At 43.2% G+C, this 16,639-nt stretch overlaps 1 protein-coding gene across 1 annotated transcript in view; it reads left to right on the top strand.

Moving 5' to 3' along the window:
• The first annotated feature begins 3,328 nt into the window (after positions 1–3,328).
• LOC139546795 (aryl hydrocarbon receptor-like) overlaps positions 3,329–16,639 on the top strand; it is a 55,472-nt gene continuing 42,161 nt past the window's right edge. Inside the window, exons 1-2 of the mRNA XM_071355583.1 lie at positions 3,329–4,037; positions 5,484–5,671. Of these exons, the coding sequence (XP_071211684.1) occupies positions 3,997–4,037; positions 5,484–5,671 (229 nt within the window). The 5' untranslated portion in view covers positions 3,329–3,996. The remainder of the gene's footprint in view (positions 4,038–5,483; positions 5,672–16,639) is intronic.

A 16,639-nucleotide genomic window follows, 5' to 3' on the forward strand; every position in this document is an offset into this window, starting at 1 on the left:
ATTCAACGGGTTGGTCTAATCCTGAATGCTGATTGGCTAAAACCGCATTCCAGCCGGTGTCTATTCCACAAATTGCCACCAGCTAAATCTATGAGATTAAAATGCCTATTTAACGTTACTCTGTTCCATCTGACTGTCGGGAGTCGGGTGGAGACAGACAGGCAGCGTTTCTCAACCAGTTGAAATCATGAATGAGCTGTCATAATTTTTATGGATATATACAAAGAAATGTCAATTGAAAGAAGGTCAAACGAAACGAAGTGCAGCTAGTTTTCCGTCTTTCCAGCTTCAGTTTGATGTGATTGTGTAAACTGTGTTGTTGGCTAGCTCCTCTGAACAGTGTCCTGACAAGTGAGCACATTTTCTATGCCAGGCGAACTCGCGCATCATTAGCTCATTGTTATGGATGTATCCAAATAAATGTCTAGAAAATAGCTTAAACAAACGCAAATGCAGCTACTTTGCTGTTATTCTGGCTGCACTTTCTGACGTGACTGTAAATTAGTCGTGGTTGGCTAGTCAGCAAGCAAGGGATAAGAACGTTGCCAGCCAGTATGGCAATGGCACATTTAGAACGAATGACTTGGGTCGCTCGCGTCCATAGATAAGGAACAAAAATACCGAACGACTGGATCGCGTCTCTAGCAACCGAACTGATAAAAAGAACAACCAGCCGGCTTGGGCAATAACCCTAGATTCACTGTTTTCTCGGGCATTATCACTTACATGGAGAACAGAATTAATATAGTAAAATCTAACAGATAAAGTAATTTTTTCTAATAAAATACCAATTGTGCAATGGAGACAAGTCACACAATTTAAAAGGAGAACCAACTATTTGAAATAGTTTTCTACTCGAATTCCAGTGGGTTTTGACAATGCAAGTGGTCCTTTGTAGCTTAGTTGGTAGAGCATGGCACTTGTAAAGTGTGGGGGCCGGGGCCACCCATATGTAAAATCTATGCACGCATGACTGTTAGACGCTTTGTATAAAAGTGTCTGCTAAATGGCATAATCATTATATACATTGGAAATCCCACTTGTTCCGCTTCATTTGAATGTGTTCGCTCACTCAGACAGAGATTTTATAACACTTTTATAAGGTAACACATTTGCAATCATTATATAACATTCAAAAGATCTTCATGAATGTTTATAATGCAGTGCTCATGAGGGTGTTATACATTGCTTATGAATCTATTACAGTGCAATGATCACAGCCTAGGTAAGTGCATTACAATAACTTCCAAGTGAGTAAAGTATCTTGGGACTGTGGCTAGCGGTGCAACCAGAAGGCTGGAAGTTCATTTCGCTTGGGAAGCTAAAAGATAGTCCACATAAATGTAATTATTAGGACCTTTATACTCACAAGATTTACCAGATCTCTACGTACTCTGTAGATACACCATAGGTCATCTATAAATATATCTGTACAAAGCCAGTGTCTACCATTTTGCAGTAGCTTGGTGGTAGTTTAACTAAATTCAAATCTAAGTAGTGTTTTCAGTTGTTAATATTTTTTGTTGTTGCCATGTAACAGTCTATCTAACTACTGGAACTAAACACTACTTGTTTTTGCAAAAAATACAATAAAATAGGTGTGAAGTAGGCAATAATTTCGTTTTGGGCATCAGACCTGCCTAATTCTCACTTGAAACATAATTATTGTGTTTAATAAGCTATATGACTCCAAAGTGATCTATTTTTGCAATTTGTAGTCTATGACTTTTCGGATTTACATATGATAATTTTCACAAAGTAGTTTGGATGTAGTAATGTTGACCATTATGAACCATTCACAGCTTTGGAATAAGGTGCAGAGCAGACAGAAAATCACTAATTTGACACCTCCCTCAGACACAATAACACATTGAGTATTGTATTCGCTACCAAGTGTACTCACTTAGCCAAAAAGCCCTTTGCGGTTTGCACAAAAAATACAGACACAGCTTGAATTTTTTTCTTTGGTCCTGCTGGGATCTGAGTGAGCATGGAAAACACATTCACAGCTGTGGTAGTGAAGAGAGGAGGAGAGAAGGGGAAAGGAGGTGATGGCCCCTGGGACTGGTTGTGTCTAAACAAACACACAACCCCTCTCATGGCAGAAACACTCATCATGGCCCATGGGATTTCTGCTATCCATTTGGCTTGGTGTTGTGTTTCAGAGCAAACAAACAAATTAACCGACAAACAACTAAACAAAACTGCCTGGTCCCCACTCATTGAATAGAAGAAAAGTCAAAGCAGGGAAGATGAACAATGCCATCAGTCATCATATTTGGTCTGCTCTGAGCAGTGGTGGGACTGACAGTTGACATTTTGAAATGCTAGTGAGAATTGCGGGTTGGTTGTAGTTGATATTTATTTTTTATAGTATAAGTGGTTTCCAACAACAAACAAAATGTCCCAAACCATACCCATTTTGTACTATTTTCATCTCGTTTAGCATATTATGTACACTGCTTCATTTTTGGTACACTACACAGAATGCATAATTCCCCAAAAGCCATGAAAAAAATCATAAACAACATATTTGTGGTGCAGGCTCAATGATATGTATGGTGAGCTACCAGCCACTAACTATGTGTTGTACTGAGAAACAAAAGGCTCTGCTCTACATACATGATTCTATATGTGTCTCTCTCATCTTCACGTAGCACAGGATATATAGGCCCTGCTCTCTCAGCATCGGGATCGCCAGTCACAGGACTCCATGTATGCATTATCATAGTTTTATTTTGTGAAAGCATTCACTTGAGCCTGCCTGTGTACATTTTGTTAAGATTATGAGAAGCTCAGCTGCTTTCCAGCAGTAATAGATTTTATTAGGCCTTGACCTAGACAGACACAGTTCCGAGCAAACTATTTCAAGCATGCCTATAAATGAAAACAAAAAAAAGTAATCAGATGAATCATGAATTTATATGCAAAGAGGTAGGCCTATGTTTGAATTTTGTAACATATCAGCAGGTATGTAAACATTTTTATGAATCAAATGTATGCTATGGCACAAAAGTGTAGAAATGTGGACACATTCTTTTTTTATTGCATTGAATCTCAACACCATGGCTATGCTAAATCATGAATTTAGAATAGCATGGTTTCATTATTTAAAAGTCTAACCTCTGACCCAAATACAGCAAAGGCCACTTAGGCTCAACATTAACCGCTACTCTCTCATCTCCACTCTGATTGGACGAAACAGGCCGCTCAGGAACGCGCAAACATTGACGTGGTTGCTTGTGTTTCCAGGAGATTTTCTCATGATGCACCCGCAGACCTCTCTTGCTTGCCTAATGTCTATTGCGCGTGCCCGCCTAAATCTGTGCCCCGGACCCTGGCAGGGTGATGCGCGTGCCCGAAACTGACTCGATAATTGGAAATAGCGGAAGTTTAGCATAGGACTAATATACAATATATACAATATCCTAACAACGTTGTTCGATTATTATCAGTGTAAAATATGAAAAAAATTGCCTGGGAAATCATTGGAAAGGTGCATAGAAGGTGCATGGAAGAGGATTAAGCCTTCCTAAACGCACTGGCACTGCACATCAAGATCACCATTCCGCTAGACGAGGAGAATAATTACTTTGGTTGTATATTGGTTTGAAGCATTGTTTTGCAGGCCAATTAACCTTGTCGATGGATTATAAACAGCATTGCAACTTTAATACATTTTATCAATTTTAACGGAGGCAGTCTGGATGGCAATCTGAGCGCGCAACGATGCCATGCATCACCATGCATTTATAGACATTTGAATTATTCTCCCATCTCTGGATCAGCGCACAGTTAAATGAGAAAATATAAACTAAAAGTAGCACTGTTTGTTGTTTTTCGTTTAGATGTGGTTGGCCTCTCGCTAATGTGTTTACGTTCTTCATCTGAAGGATTAGTATAACAACATTTCTTGTGGGCTATATGTAGCTCGAAGGCAACTGTTCGCTAATATCATTTTTGGGAGATTCATCGGGCTTGCAATACAGCCACATCATGTATGCTGGACGTAAAAGGAGAAAACCAGTCCAGAGAGCGTAAGTACATCGTATTTCTATGAATTGAAAGGTATTTTTGCAAACAGAAATAGCGTAATGTTCTTAAGCCCTGCACCCATACCAGCTATCCTCTTTTAGCGCCCGTTGTAAGTAGGCCATCCATGACAGCTCGAAATAGATGTCAATTTGTCATCAATTGTGCAAACTTAAATAGCATATTTTAACCTGAGTTAAATTGATAAGTGGATGGCGCACGACAGGACAAATCAACTACTTCTAGTGCGCCCTACAGGGCAGTGTCAGAAAGGCCTCGACCAGGCACTCACATTGTATAGCAGTTTATTTGACTATACGAGTATTAATTTGTTACAGAATATATAGGCTACCATAAATCAATAGTACAACATTTTCTGGATATCAAATGTGATCGTAATTCGATATTTAATTCGATTTCCCAGTAAGCTTAAAGTAGTATGCTCGCGAACGTTTCACTTGTCTTCCTAAATTATTGTTTTTGCATTTGTTATTTTGTTATCACGTGTAGTCTACATGTACTTTTAACTTCATTGCATTATTTTTTATGTTTTAACCAAAGTCTATAACGAAGTCTTTAACTGTAAACATTGCATTTTGAAATAACGTGTTTACATCCACTTTAATGATGCAATTCTACCACAGCTGCAAATATGCTGCGCGATTTTATGTCAACACTACCTTCCGTTGGTTCTGGGTAAAAATGTTTGATGGAAACAAATGGGACAATGTCCAATGTTTGTGATGGAGGTACAGGTGCATAAGGCAAGCACTTTCAGATATTTAAGAGCAATTGCACCTTGCACCTGCTGGAATTCCTCACTGAAATAGAACCATTCCTGCGTCAAAATGCACTGTGCAAATTCATACAACAAATGGCTTTTTACTATTATTGCATTTCCATTTATAGCCTGTGTATTATTATTTTTGAAATAGGCCTATTTAGTCATTTACTAATTTAATACGGAAAATTGGCCTAACATGAATATAGTCCTAACATCTGTTTACATACATACGTCTTTGTTGAATCAACATTGTTTGTTGTGAGTGGAGAATGTGTTGCTGTTCATGGTACAATGCCTGCAGTGCATTCAATGCTCTGGGGGCATTTATTGAAATTATTTGTTAAAGCATGAGTGGGTTGTTGGAGCACTATACATGATAACTCAAAGTGTATTAATTAACAATAAAAACCATTTTGTCATTCACACAAGGAAATTCATGTTTTTGTATTTTCCTTATGTGTTTTCATCATTTTAATGTTTCTCTAAAACATTTTTTTGAATTATTTGAATGATTTATTTATTTCTACAAAATTATCATTTGTAAAAAAATATTGATATTGGTAATAATTTTTAATAATGAACAACAATAATTATAATTTATCAGAAGACCTACCTATAATTTTCTGTAAAAATATTACGTTTAAATGAATGGTTTCTTCTCTCTCAGGGTGAAACAGCCCCCATCAGAGGGGGCCAAGTCGAACCCCTCCAAGCGCCACCGGGACCGTCTAAATGGAGAGCTGGAGAGGCTGGCCAGCCTCCTGCCCTTCCCAGAGGAGGTCACCACCAGCCTGGACAAACTCTCCATCCTCCGCCTAAGTGTCAGCTACCTCCGAGCCAAGAACTTCTTCACTGGTAAGAAGTAGTCCACAAAGAATGCCCTTATTGCTCTTGAACTATTGATTGAATAGGGCCCTTAGTTTGAGGTCCTCAATCGAGTGCTTCCTGAAATGTAGTGCTTTCTGTGTAGACATAAGGATGCTCCTTGGATGCAAACAGGGGGCCACTGATCCCTCACTTTGTACAGAACAAGGGCGCGTTACCATAGCACAGGGCTACTACAGTATGTAGCTAAAGCCTATCCTAAAAATATGCTCTACTTAAACAGCATCAGAGCAGAGAGCTGACAGAGCAGTTAGCCTGAGCCCCTTTCAGCATCCCTGTGCTGCCTTGCTGTCTTGCCTGTACACTAAGTAGTTGAACAGAGCAGTAATTGCTGTGCATCGTCGTGGGAAGCACTGTGTGGAGCCACTGTGACTTTCTAAACCTCCCCATTCATGCTCCCATCCCTAGAACTGTTATGAAGATGTCAAAACAATAAAGCTCCTGAGTCTCTCATGTGGCCTGTGTTTCCCGATGCCTTCAAAGCACATATCAGCTGTGATGTGGAAGGAAAGAGCCCCAGCCGGAGCAGCAGCCAGCACATTATTTCATCCTGGAGAAGAAGAAGGGGCCTCAATATTTCATAGAGGCCCGTGACTCTGCCTGTATTTGGAGTTAAGGATGGAAGAGAAAGCAGGGGCTCCATTAAAAACCGAGAAGTGTGTGTGAGGGAACAAAAGAATTGCATGCAAGGAGGATGGATTTGTATTTTTTCTCTCCTATGTTGTGAGGGAAAGACACTGTTATTTTAGGCAGTGATCTTTTAAAGAGAATGCTGCAATGCGGGCGTTGGATGTACTCGAAGCATTAATAATTGAGAGAAACCTCAGAGTTTAAAGAATTTATGAAATGGAGGAAGAGCAATGTTTGTTTAAGAGTGTAGCTTTTTGAAATGGCTGTTTGGGGTGAGACGGACGGGATCCAAGGCTCGTGATACCAGTGTGTTGGGGGGAGATATTGCAAATGCGTAGTTTTACCGGTGTGAAGGGAGGGGGATGCCTTAAGTGCACATGTACAAATACTTTGCCGAGAGGGTTGGAGATGCCCTAAGGCAGGGTTTCCCAAACTCAGTCCTCGGGACCCCAAACGGGGGAATGTTTTGTTTTTTTGCCCTAACACTACACAGCTGATTCAAATAATCAACTTATCATCAAGCTTTGATAATTTGAATCAGCTGTGTAGTGGTTAGGGCAAAAACCCAAACATGCACCCCGTGGGGTCCCGAGGACCGAGTTTGGGAAACGCTGCTCGAAGGGGTGGGAGGGGGGTGAATCCAGACCAGACCTTAGTTATGGGATTATATCATCTATCGCTTTAATCAGTTGAAAAAGCCATATGAAAGTATTCTTACCTTGGTAAATCTAGTCATTTCTCGGGTCATCGAGGGGTTGATTAATCTCTGAAATTGCTTGACTTTGCTTGAATATGAAACATCATGATAGGTGCACTATAGGTTAACTGATTATTGTATTAGGGGTCTAACACGTCTTCAGCCTGTCAAAATATATTGTTGATATTGTATTTCAGCGTCACAGGCTAAAGCGTCCTGACAAGCCCTCTTATCTTTGTTGTGTAACTGCATTAGCGTAGTTCCTTCCTTGACAGTCAGTGATTCATTGCCGGTGTTCATGAAGTACATGACGAGAGAGTGAACCTTAACCTGCAGCCTTATCAACAGCATCAGCCGATCATGGCCCTTGCCTGCCTGCTTACCTGCCTGCCTGCAGGCCCATAGTCTCTCGCTATGTGTCTGTGTGTCTGTGTCCCACCATAATTTGTTGTATGTAAACAGACCAAATGCTGCTCTGTGTGCTGGGTTTAGGGTGGGTGGTTTATGGAGAGTTGGTTTAGCTCTTCGTTACCATCCATGCGTCTGTATGGTGGCTAGTAGTCCATGTAGCCATCACCATCATTACCCAACTAATTGCTGTTAATGAATGAAGTCTACCTGCAGTTAATGCTGTGTAGTGTTGGTTTAGTAACAACCGGAGTGAACTAGCATTGTGCTATGGTAGGGACGCCATGTTCTGTATTTTTCTTTAATACCTCAGATGCCCTCTGTTGTATTTTGTTTATCTCGGCAGCAGGATGTGTGTGTTGTACCATAGTTCAATGTTGTTGCTGTGTGTGTAATTAAATGTCTTGTACAAGTTGAACAAAGCCTAGCAGAGCCCGTATAATCCGTCCGACAGTATTATCCATCCCAGCTGCCTCCTCTCACCCTTGTCTTTAGGCCTTCTTGCATCCCTCCTCTTCCAGCCTTAAAGGCAAAGTGCTGTCATAATGCAGTTTCTCCTGTTTTGTATCATATTGTACAACAGCTGATGAAACTAACAATGTAAAAGTGTTAAAAAATGTGATCAGTGTTAGTTTCTTGTTGAAAATGCAATATACACAGGACTTTCTAAGCAGCAGATTTGCATGAGCGGGAGTTTCAGCTTTCCATGGTGACAATACCATGCAGTAAATTGGTTAATAGACCAATAACAACGAGAGTTCCAAACCTCGCTGCCAATAACAGCTTGTTTTCAGTTTTCCCCTCACCACTCAAACCATCCCCAGGCAGTCCTAGCAAAATACTTGCTTGAGAAATAGTTTTTTGCTAAAAAGCAATTTTCTTCCCATTTTAATGGAACTCTATTACAGTATGGTACTTAATTGTTACCCCAAAATGATTTGATATTGATATAAAAACAGCTGCTTTCGGCCTTTAAGGAATAAGAGCAGGAGTGCCTGAAACCTAAAGCACCACCAGTAAATACCAAATGATTCTGTGTACAGTATGCATAGGCATTTCTCCCCTATAGACTAGGCCACAGCTTCTCTCACAGCTGTTGTTTGCATTTTTGATGGACTGGATGTGAAAATATTTGATGGTACATTAGGCAGCATTTGGTTTGGTCCATGCTAATGTCTCAGATAAAGACAGTACTCTGTCTTGTTCCAAATTAAAAATGTTATGTTCTGGGTGCTTAAGGGACCACACATACCGCACCAAATGTTGATCTGCCGTTGATCTGCCGTTCATTCGAGGTGGTGTGTTTTATGGATGACCTGCTGGTGGACGTCTCACTGACAACATTTTCCCACGATTCTACATGTAGAATCAGTTTGTGCTCGGTTTGCAAATTACAGCCAGTACTCTGTTCAGAGACGCTAAGTACCTTCGGCCGGCAAACGCTACCGGTGTGTCCGAGCCCTAAGTAGATTCCTTCTATCCTGTAACTGGACCAGGCGGGTGGCTACCCAGAGAGGCCTTGCCCCCTGTGCTTAGCTGGTTACAACTAGAGCAAACAACAATTCACTCCCAGGATTACCCGTACCCAGAATCTACACAACACAACCACCAGGGGCAGGGGCAGGTGTAATTTCATCACAGCGAAACATGGGAGGTTATAACATCCTAGTCTCAGATGGAAGGCAGCTTGGTGGTGTCTGTGTCCCAAATGGCACCCTATTCCCTATAGACTGGGCCCTATGGACCCTGGTCAAAGGTTGTGCACTATACATGGAATAGGGTGCCATTGGGGTGTCATCTCTGTGACTCCGGGTCCATGTGACACACCATTGTAGCCTCAGGTAATTTGGATTGTGTTTGAATGTCAACGTGTCCATTTAGAATGTGTTTCTGTATATTGTGTCATGCACGCACCCGTCAACTGCTGTTGATGGTAATATATTCTGCTAGATATTTACTGTAGCGTAAACACTAATGTAATACTGTCTTAGTTTTGCTGGTGGCTTTGTAAGTTTTCTTTTTCATTGATATTTCACCCTTGAGAATCAATGATATGCTTATTAGTCTGCTATTGTGCAATCTCCAACCCCCCCTCCTCCCATCCCCTCCCCCCGTGTGTGTTTGTGTGTGTGTGCGTGTGTGTGCACATGAGTCAGCATGTCAGCTGCAATTCCACTCCCAAGTCTCCCTATATGTGGAATAGGGGAGGAAGTCATTCTGACATACATTAACAGGCACACATACTGGAGTCTCACACACACTATGGCTTCCCGCTGCTGTTATAAGAATGCAGCAATTAGAACTGTGTGTAAAGCTGTATAGCTTGTCTGAAAGAAGCCCTCTCAGAGCTCTGGCTCTGGGCTGTAATATGTTGTCAGTGTTTCCTCTGTTAATGGACCACTCCCGCTGTGATGGAGGTCCCCACACTAACAACCACAGACAAGCCAAGCTCCAGTTGTGTTTCTCTCTGGCTCGCTGTACTGTAGCACGGTGCAGCTCTTCATCCTGCCTGGCAGTCAGATGATGAACAAAAATGAGTACACAAATCAAATGCACTCATAATATTTTGAGCGGTGTAAATGTGAAAGCCCTTCATTTAGAAGGTATAATTAGAAGGCTGAACTGGAAGGCTGAATAACTCTGTTGACATAAACCCAAGTGCATCGACCTCCAGCTTTATAAATAGACATCCGCGTTTTGTATGACACTATTTCACATAAGTACAACACAATGAAAATACACTTGCCCTAAATTTGTAACAACCATCTTTTCTTTCATTCCGTTGTTCCAACAAAGATGCCTCGGGCCCCATGGGAGCGAGGTATGGCCCTTCTATTGTGAGTTGTTTTGTTGTAAAGACAGAGGGGTGAAAAGGGCCACCATGTCACCACGCGTTTCTCCTGCGAGGTGGGAAGTGGCCAGGCCCTCAGATAACTTAACTTATCCAATAAGAGCACTCATGGGATTCCTGGAAAAGCTGAGTTTACTTGCAAATTAACCAGGAGGCAGGATTTCCCTTTATTTTCATTCTTCCCCCTGTTCATTTGCTTTCTGTTGCGGAACGTCCGCATCCTTAGGTAGCTGATCAAATCAAATCAAATTGTATTAGTCACATGCGCCGAATACAACAGGTGTAGACCTTACAGTGAAATGCTTACTTATGAGCCCCTAACCAACAGTGCAGTTTCAAAAAATACGGATAAGAATAAGAGATAAAAGTAACAAGTAATTAAGAGTGGCAGTAAAAAATTAAATAACAATATATACAGGGGGGTACAGAGTCAATGTGTGGGGGCACCAGTTAGTTGAGGTAGTATGTACATGTAGGTAGAGTTAATTAAAGTGACCTAGTCATAGATGACAACAGAGAGTGGCAGTGGTGTGGAGAGGGGGGGGGGGGTGCAAATAGTCTGGGTAGCCATTTGACTAGATGTTCAGGAGTCTTATGGCTTGCGGGTAGAAGCTGTTTAGAAGCCTCTTGGACCTATACTTGGCGCTCCGGTACCGCTTGCCGTGTGGTAGCAGAGAGAACAGTCTATGACTAGGGTGGCTGGAGTCTTTGACAATTTTTAGGGCCTTCCTCTGACACTGCCTAGTATAGAGGTCCTGGGTGGCAGGAATCTTGGCCCCAGTGATGCCAATTCCCTCTGTAGTGCCTTGCGGTCAGAGGCTGAGCAGTTGCCATACCAGGCTGTGATGCAACCAGTCAGGATGCTCTCATGGTGCAGCTGTAGAGCCTTTTGAGGATCTGAGGACCCGTGCCAAATCTTTTCAGTCTCCTGAGGGGGAATAGGTTTTGTCGTGCCCGCTTCACAACTGTCATTTTGTGCTTGGACCATGTTAGTTTGTTGGTGATGTGGACACCAAGGAACTTGATCAGGCCTACCACTGTTGTGTCATCGGCAAATTTAATGATGGTGTTGGAGTCGTGCCTGGCCGTGCAGTTATGATTGAACAGGGAGTACAGGAGGGGGCTGAGCACGCACCGCTGAGGGGCCCTTGTGTTGAGGATCAGCATGGCGGATGTGTTGTTACCTACCCTTACCGCCTGGGGGGCGGCCCGTCAGGAAGTCCAGGAACCAGTTGCAGAGGGAGGTGTTTAGTCCCAGGGTCCTGAGCTTATTGATGAGCTTTGAGGGCACTATGGTGTTGAACGCTGAGCTGTAGTCAATGAATAGCATTCTCACATAGCTGTTCCTTTTGTCCAGGTGGGAAAGGGCAGTGTGGAGTGCAATAGAGACTGCATCATCTGTGGATCTGTTGGGGCGGTATGCAAATTGGAGTGGGTCTAGTGTTTCTGGGATGATGGTGTTGATGTGAGCCATGACCAGCCTTTCAAAGCACTTCATGGCTACAGACGTGAATGCTACGTGTCGGTAGTCATTTAGGCAGGTTACCTTAGTGTTCTTGGGCACAGGCACTATGGTTGTCACGCTCGTCGTAATGTGGAAGAGAGGAGGACCAAGGCGCAGCGTGAAGTGAATACATTCTTCTATTTATTTAAGAAGAAAACTTTACCAAACTAATACAAACAACAAAACGAACGTGACACTATATATAATAGTGCAGACACAAGCAACTAACACATAGACATAGACAAACCAGACATACAACATAGAATGCCCACTCAGATCACACCCTGACCAAACAAAACATAAAACATACAAAGCAAACTATGGTCAGGGCGTGACAGTACCCCCCCTCAAAGTGCGGACTCCGGCCGCAAACCTAAACCTATAGGGGAGGGTCTGGGTGGGCATCTGTCCGCGGTGGCGGCTCCGGCGCGGGACGTGGATCCCACTCCACCATAGTCATAACCCGCTTTGGTGGCGCCTCTGGAGCGGGGACCCTTGCAGCGGGTCCCGGACTGAAAACCATCCTAGAGGGCGTCACTGGACGGAGGGGCAGCTCCGGACTGAGGGGTAGCTCAGGACTGAGGGGTAGCTCAGGACTGAGGGGTAGTTCCGGACTGAGGGGCAGCTCCGGACTGAGGGGCAGCTCTGGACTGAGGGGCAGCTCTGGACTGAGGGGCAGCTCAGGACTGAGGGGTAGCTCAGGACCGAGGGGCAACTCGGGACTGAAAGGCGGCACTGGCAGCTCCTGACTGGCGGGCGGCTCTGGCAGCTCCTGACTGGCGGGCGGTTCTGGCAGCTCCTGACTGGCGGGCGGCTCTGGCGGCTCCTGACTGGCGGGCGGCTCTGGCGGCTCCTGACTGACGGATGGCTCTAACGGCTCAGGACAGACGGGCAGCTCAGGCGGCGCTGGACAGACGGGCAGCTCAGGCGTGCCGAGGCGCACTGTAGGCCTGGTGCGTGGTGCCGGCACTGGTGGTACTGGGCTGGGGACACGCACCTCCGGGCGAGTGCGGGGAGGAGAAACAGGGTGTACAGGGCCCTGGAGACGCACAGGAAGCCTGGTGCGTGGTGTAGGCACTGGTGGTACTGGGCTGGTGCGAGGGGCTGTCACAGGCGGACTGGTGCGTGGAGAAGGCACCGGATAAACCGGACTGTGGAGGCGCACTACAGGTCTCGAGCACCGAGCCTGCCCAACCCTACCTGGCTGAATGCTCCCCGTAGCCAGGCCAGTGCGGCGAGGTGAAATAGCCCGCACTGGGCTGTGCTGGCGAACCGGGGACACCATGCGTAGGGCTGGTGCCATGTACCCCGGCCCAAGGAGACGCACTGGTGACCAGATTCGTAGAGCCGGTTTCATGGCACCTGGCTCGATGCCCAATCTAGCCCGGCCGATACGAGGTGCTGTTATGTACCGCACCGGGCTATGCCTGCACACCGGGGACACCGTGCGCATCTCTGCATAACACGGTGCCTGCCCGGTCGCTCTCTCTCCACGGTAAGCACGGGGAGTTGGCTCAGGTCTCCTACCTGGCTTAGCCACACTCCCCGTGTGGCCCCCCCCAATACATTTTTGGGGCTGCCTCTCTGGCTTCCAGCCGCGCTTACGTGCAGCCTCCTCATACCACCGCCTCTCCGCTTTCGCTGCCTCCAGCTCAGCTTTGGGGCGGCGATACTCACCAGCCTGTACCCAGGGTCCCTTACCGTCCAGAATCTCCTCCCAAGTCCATTTCTCCACAACGCGCTGATCCTCTCTTTCACGCTGCTTGGTCCGATTGTGGTGGGTTATTCTGTCCGCTCGTCGTAATGTGGAAGAGAGGAGGACCAAGGCGCAGCGTGAAGTGAATACATTCTTCTATTTATTTAACTTTTAGTTGGTACTCATCCCGGATCCGGGAGCACCCCCCACAGTAAAAAAGCTGACTAGCATAGCCTAGCATAGCGTCACAAGTAAATACAAGCATCTAAATATCATTAAATCACAAGTCCAAGACACCAGATGAAAGATACAGATCTTGTGAATCCAGCCATCATTTCTGATTTTTAAAATGTTTTACAGGGAAGACACAATATGTAAATCTATTAGCTAACCACGATAGCAAAAGACACAACTTTTTTTTCTCCACCATTTTTTTCCTGCATGGGCAGCTATCACAATTTCGACTAAATAAAGATATATATAGCCACTAACCAAGAAACAACTTCATAAGATGACAGTCTGATAACATATTCATGGTATAGGATAAGTTTTTTTAGAAAAATTTGCATTTTTCAGGTATAAATCACATTTCTACATTGCAGCTGCAATCTGAAATAGCGTTGGAAGCAGCCGGAATAATTACAGAGACCGACGTCAATTACCAAAATACTCATCCTAAAACATTTCTGAAAAATACACAGCATACAGCAATCGAAAGACACAGATCTTGTGAATCCAGACAATGTTTCAGATTTTCTAAGTGTTTTACAGGGAAGACACAATATGTAAATCTATTAGCTAACCACGATAGCAAAAGACACCACTTTTTTTCTCCACCATTTTTTTCCTGCATCAGTAGCTATCACTAATTCGACTAAATAAAGATATATATAGCCACTAACCAAGAAACAACTTCATAAGATGACAGTCTGATAACATATTCATGGTATAGGATAGTTTTTTTTTGAAAAATGTGCATATTTCAGGTATAAATCACATTTCTACATTGCAGCTGCAATCTGAAATAGCGTTGGAAGCAGCCGGAATAATTACAGAGACCGACGTCAATTACCAAAATACTCATCCTAAAACATTTCTGAAAAATACACAGCATACAGCAATCGAAAGACACAGATCTTGTGAATCCAGACAATGTTTCAGATTTTCTAAGTGTTTTACAGGGAAGACACAATATGTAAATCTATTAGCTAACCACGATAGCAAAAGACACCACTTTTTTTCTCCACCATTTTTTTCCTGCATCAGTAGCTATCACTAATTCGACTAAATAAAGATATATATAGCCACTAACCAAGAAACAACTTCATAAGATGACAGTTTGATAACATATTCATGGTATAGGATAGTTTTTTTTTGAAAAATGTGCATATTTCAGGTATAAATCACATTTCTACATTGCAGCTGCAATCTGAAATAGCGTTGGAAGCAGCCGGAATAATTACAGAGACCGACGTCAATTACCAAAATACTCATCCTAAAACATTTCTGAAAAATACACAGCATACAGCAATCAAAAGACACAGATCTTGTGAATCCAGACAATGTTTCAGATTTTCTAAGTGTTTTACAGCGAAAACACAATATATCGTTATATTAGCATACCACATGAGCTAACATCACCCAGCATTGAATCAACCCAAAAGGGTCGATAACGTTATCGCCACCAAAATATATTAATTTTTTCACTAACCTTCTCAGAATTCTTCAGATGACAGTCCTGTAACATCATATTACACAATGCATATAGAGTTTGTTCGAAAATGTGCATATTTAGCATCAAAAATCTTGGTTATGCAATGTAATCTGTCAAAACATGGCATGCATTCGGGCCGGCGCCATCTTAGAAAGGCACCTATGATTACGATTATTTATCGATTAGATTGACTAAAAAAATACAGGTTGGACAGCTAATGAAAGATGCATTGGTTATTAATGCAACCGCTGATTTAGATTTTTTAAATTAACGTTACTAGACATACAGTGTGCGTTACAGCCAGACTAGTGCCGCAATAATGGCCGAAAAATGCGTTTACATTTTTCCACATAAATACGGAATAAAATCATAAATAACTCTTACTTTTGGACGAGCTTCCATCAGTATCTTGGGCAATGTGTCCTTTGTCCAAAAGTATCGTTGCTTTGTTGTAAAACGACCTCCTCAACTTCAGAACTAGCAGCTAACGATAGCTACACGACACACACATGCCCAAATCGTCAAACGCAATACTAAGGAAATTCAGAAAAATAGCAATATACTCGCATAAACTGATATAAATCGGTTTCAAATAACTTCGTTATGATGTTTCTAACACCTATATCGAACTAAATCACAGACGGATAGATCTTTGATCAATAACGAGAGCTTTTGAGCATGCGATTCTGATGTCCTCCCTTGCGCCCTGGCGAGCGTCAAAAAGATGGGTCATCTCACTCCATAGAGACACCATTCCACTTCTCATTGGTTACTGACATCCAGGGGAAGGCGGGTGCAGTTCATGTCAAGCCATAGGGCACACACAGAGTTTAAAACTGATCCGAGATCAGAGACTATTTTTCAGAGCTTCGCATGTCCTGTCATGAGTTTCGCTGTAGAAAGAGTTCTGGTTCACCCACAGACATAATTCAAACGGTTTTAGAAACTATAGATTGTTTTCTATCCAATAGTAATAATAATATGCATATTGTACGAGCAAGAATTGAGTATGAGGCAGTTTAATTTGGAGACGATAAATGCTAACGTTGAAACAGCACCCCCTATATTGAGAAAAGGGAAGAAAACCTAACCAAACTAATACAAACAACAAAACGAACGTGACGCTATATATAATAGTGCAGACACAAGCAACTAACACATAGACATAGACAAACCAGACATACAACAGAATGCCCACTCAGATCACACCCTGACCAAACAAAACATAAAACATACAAAGCAAACTATGGTCAGGGCTTGACAATGGTGTTCTGCTTAAAACATGTTGATGTATTACAGACTCTGACAGGGAGAGGTTGAAAATGTCAGTGAAGACATTTAGCTAGTTGGTCAGCGCATGCTCGTAGTACTCGTCCTGGTAATCCGTCTGGCCCTGCGGCCTTGTGAATGTTGACCCGTCTAAAGGTCTTACTCACAT

The sequence above is a fragment of the Salvelinus alpinus genome, chromosome 20, assembly GCF_045679555.1.
Source record: "Salvelinus alpinus chromosome 20, SLU_Salpinus.1, whole genome shotgun sequence".
Taxonomy (NCBI): Eukaryota; Metazoa; Chordata; class Actinopteri; order Salmoniformes; family Salmonidae; genus Salvelinus; species Salvelinus alpinus.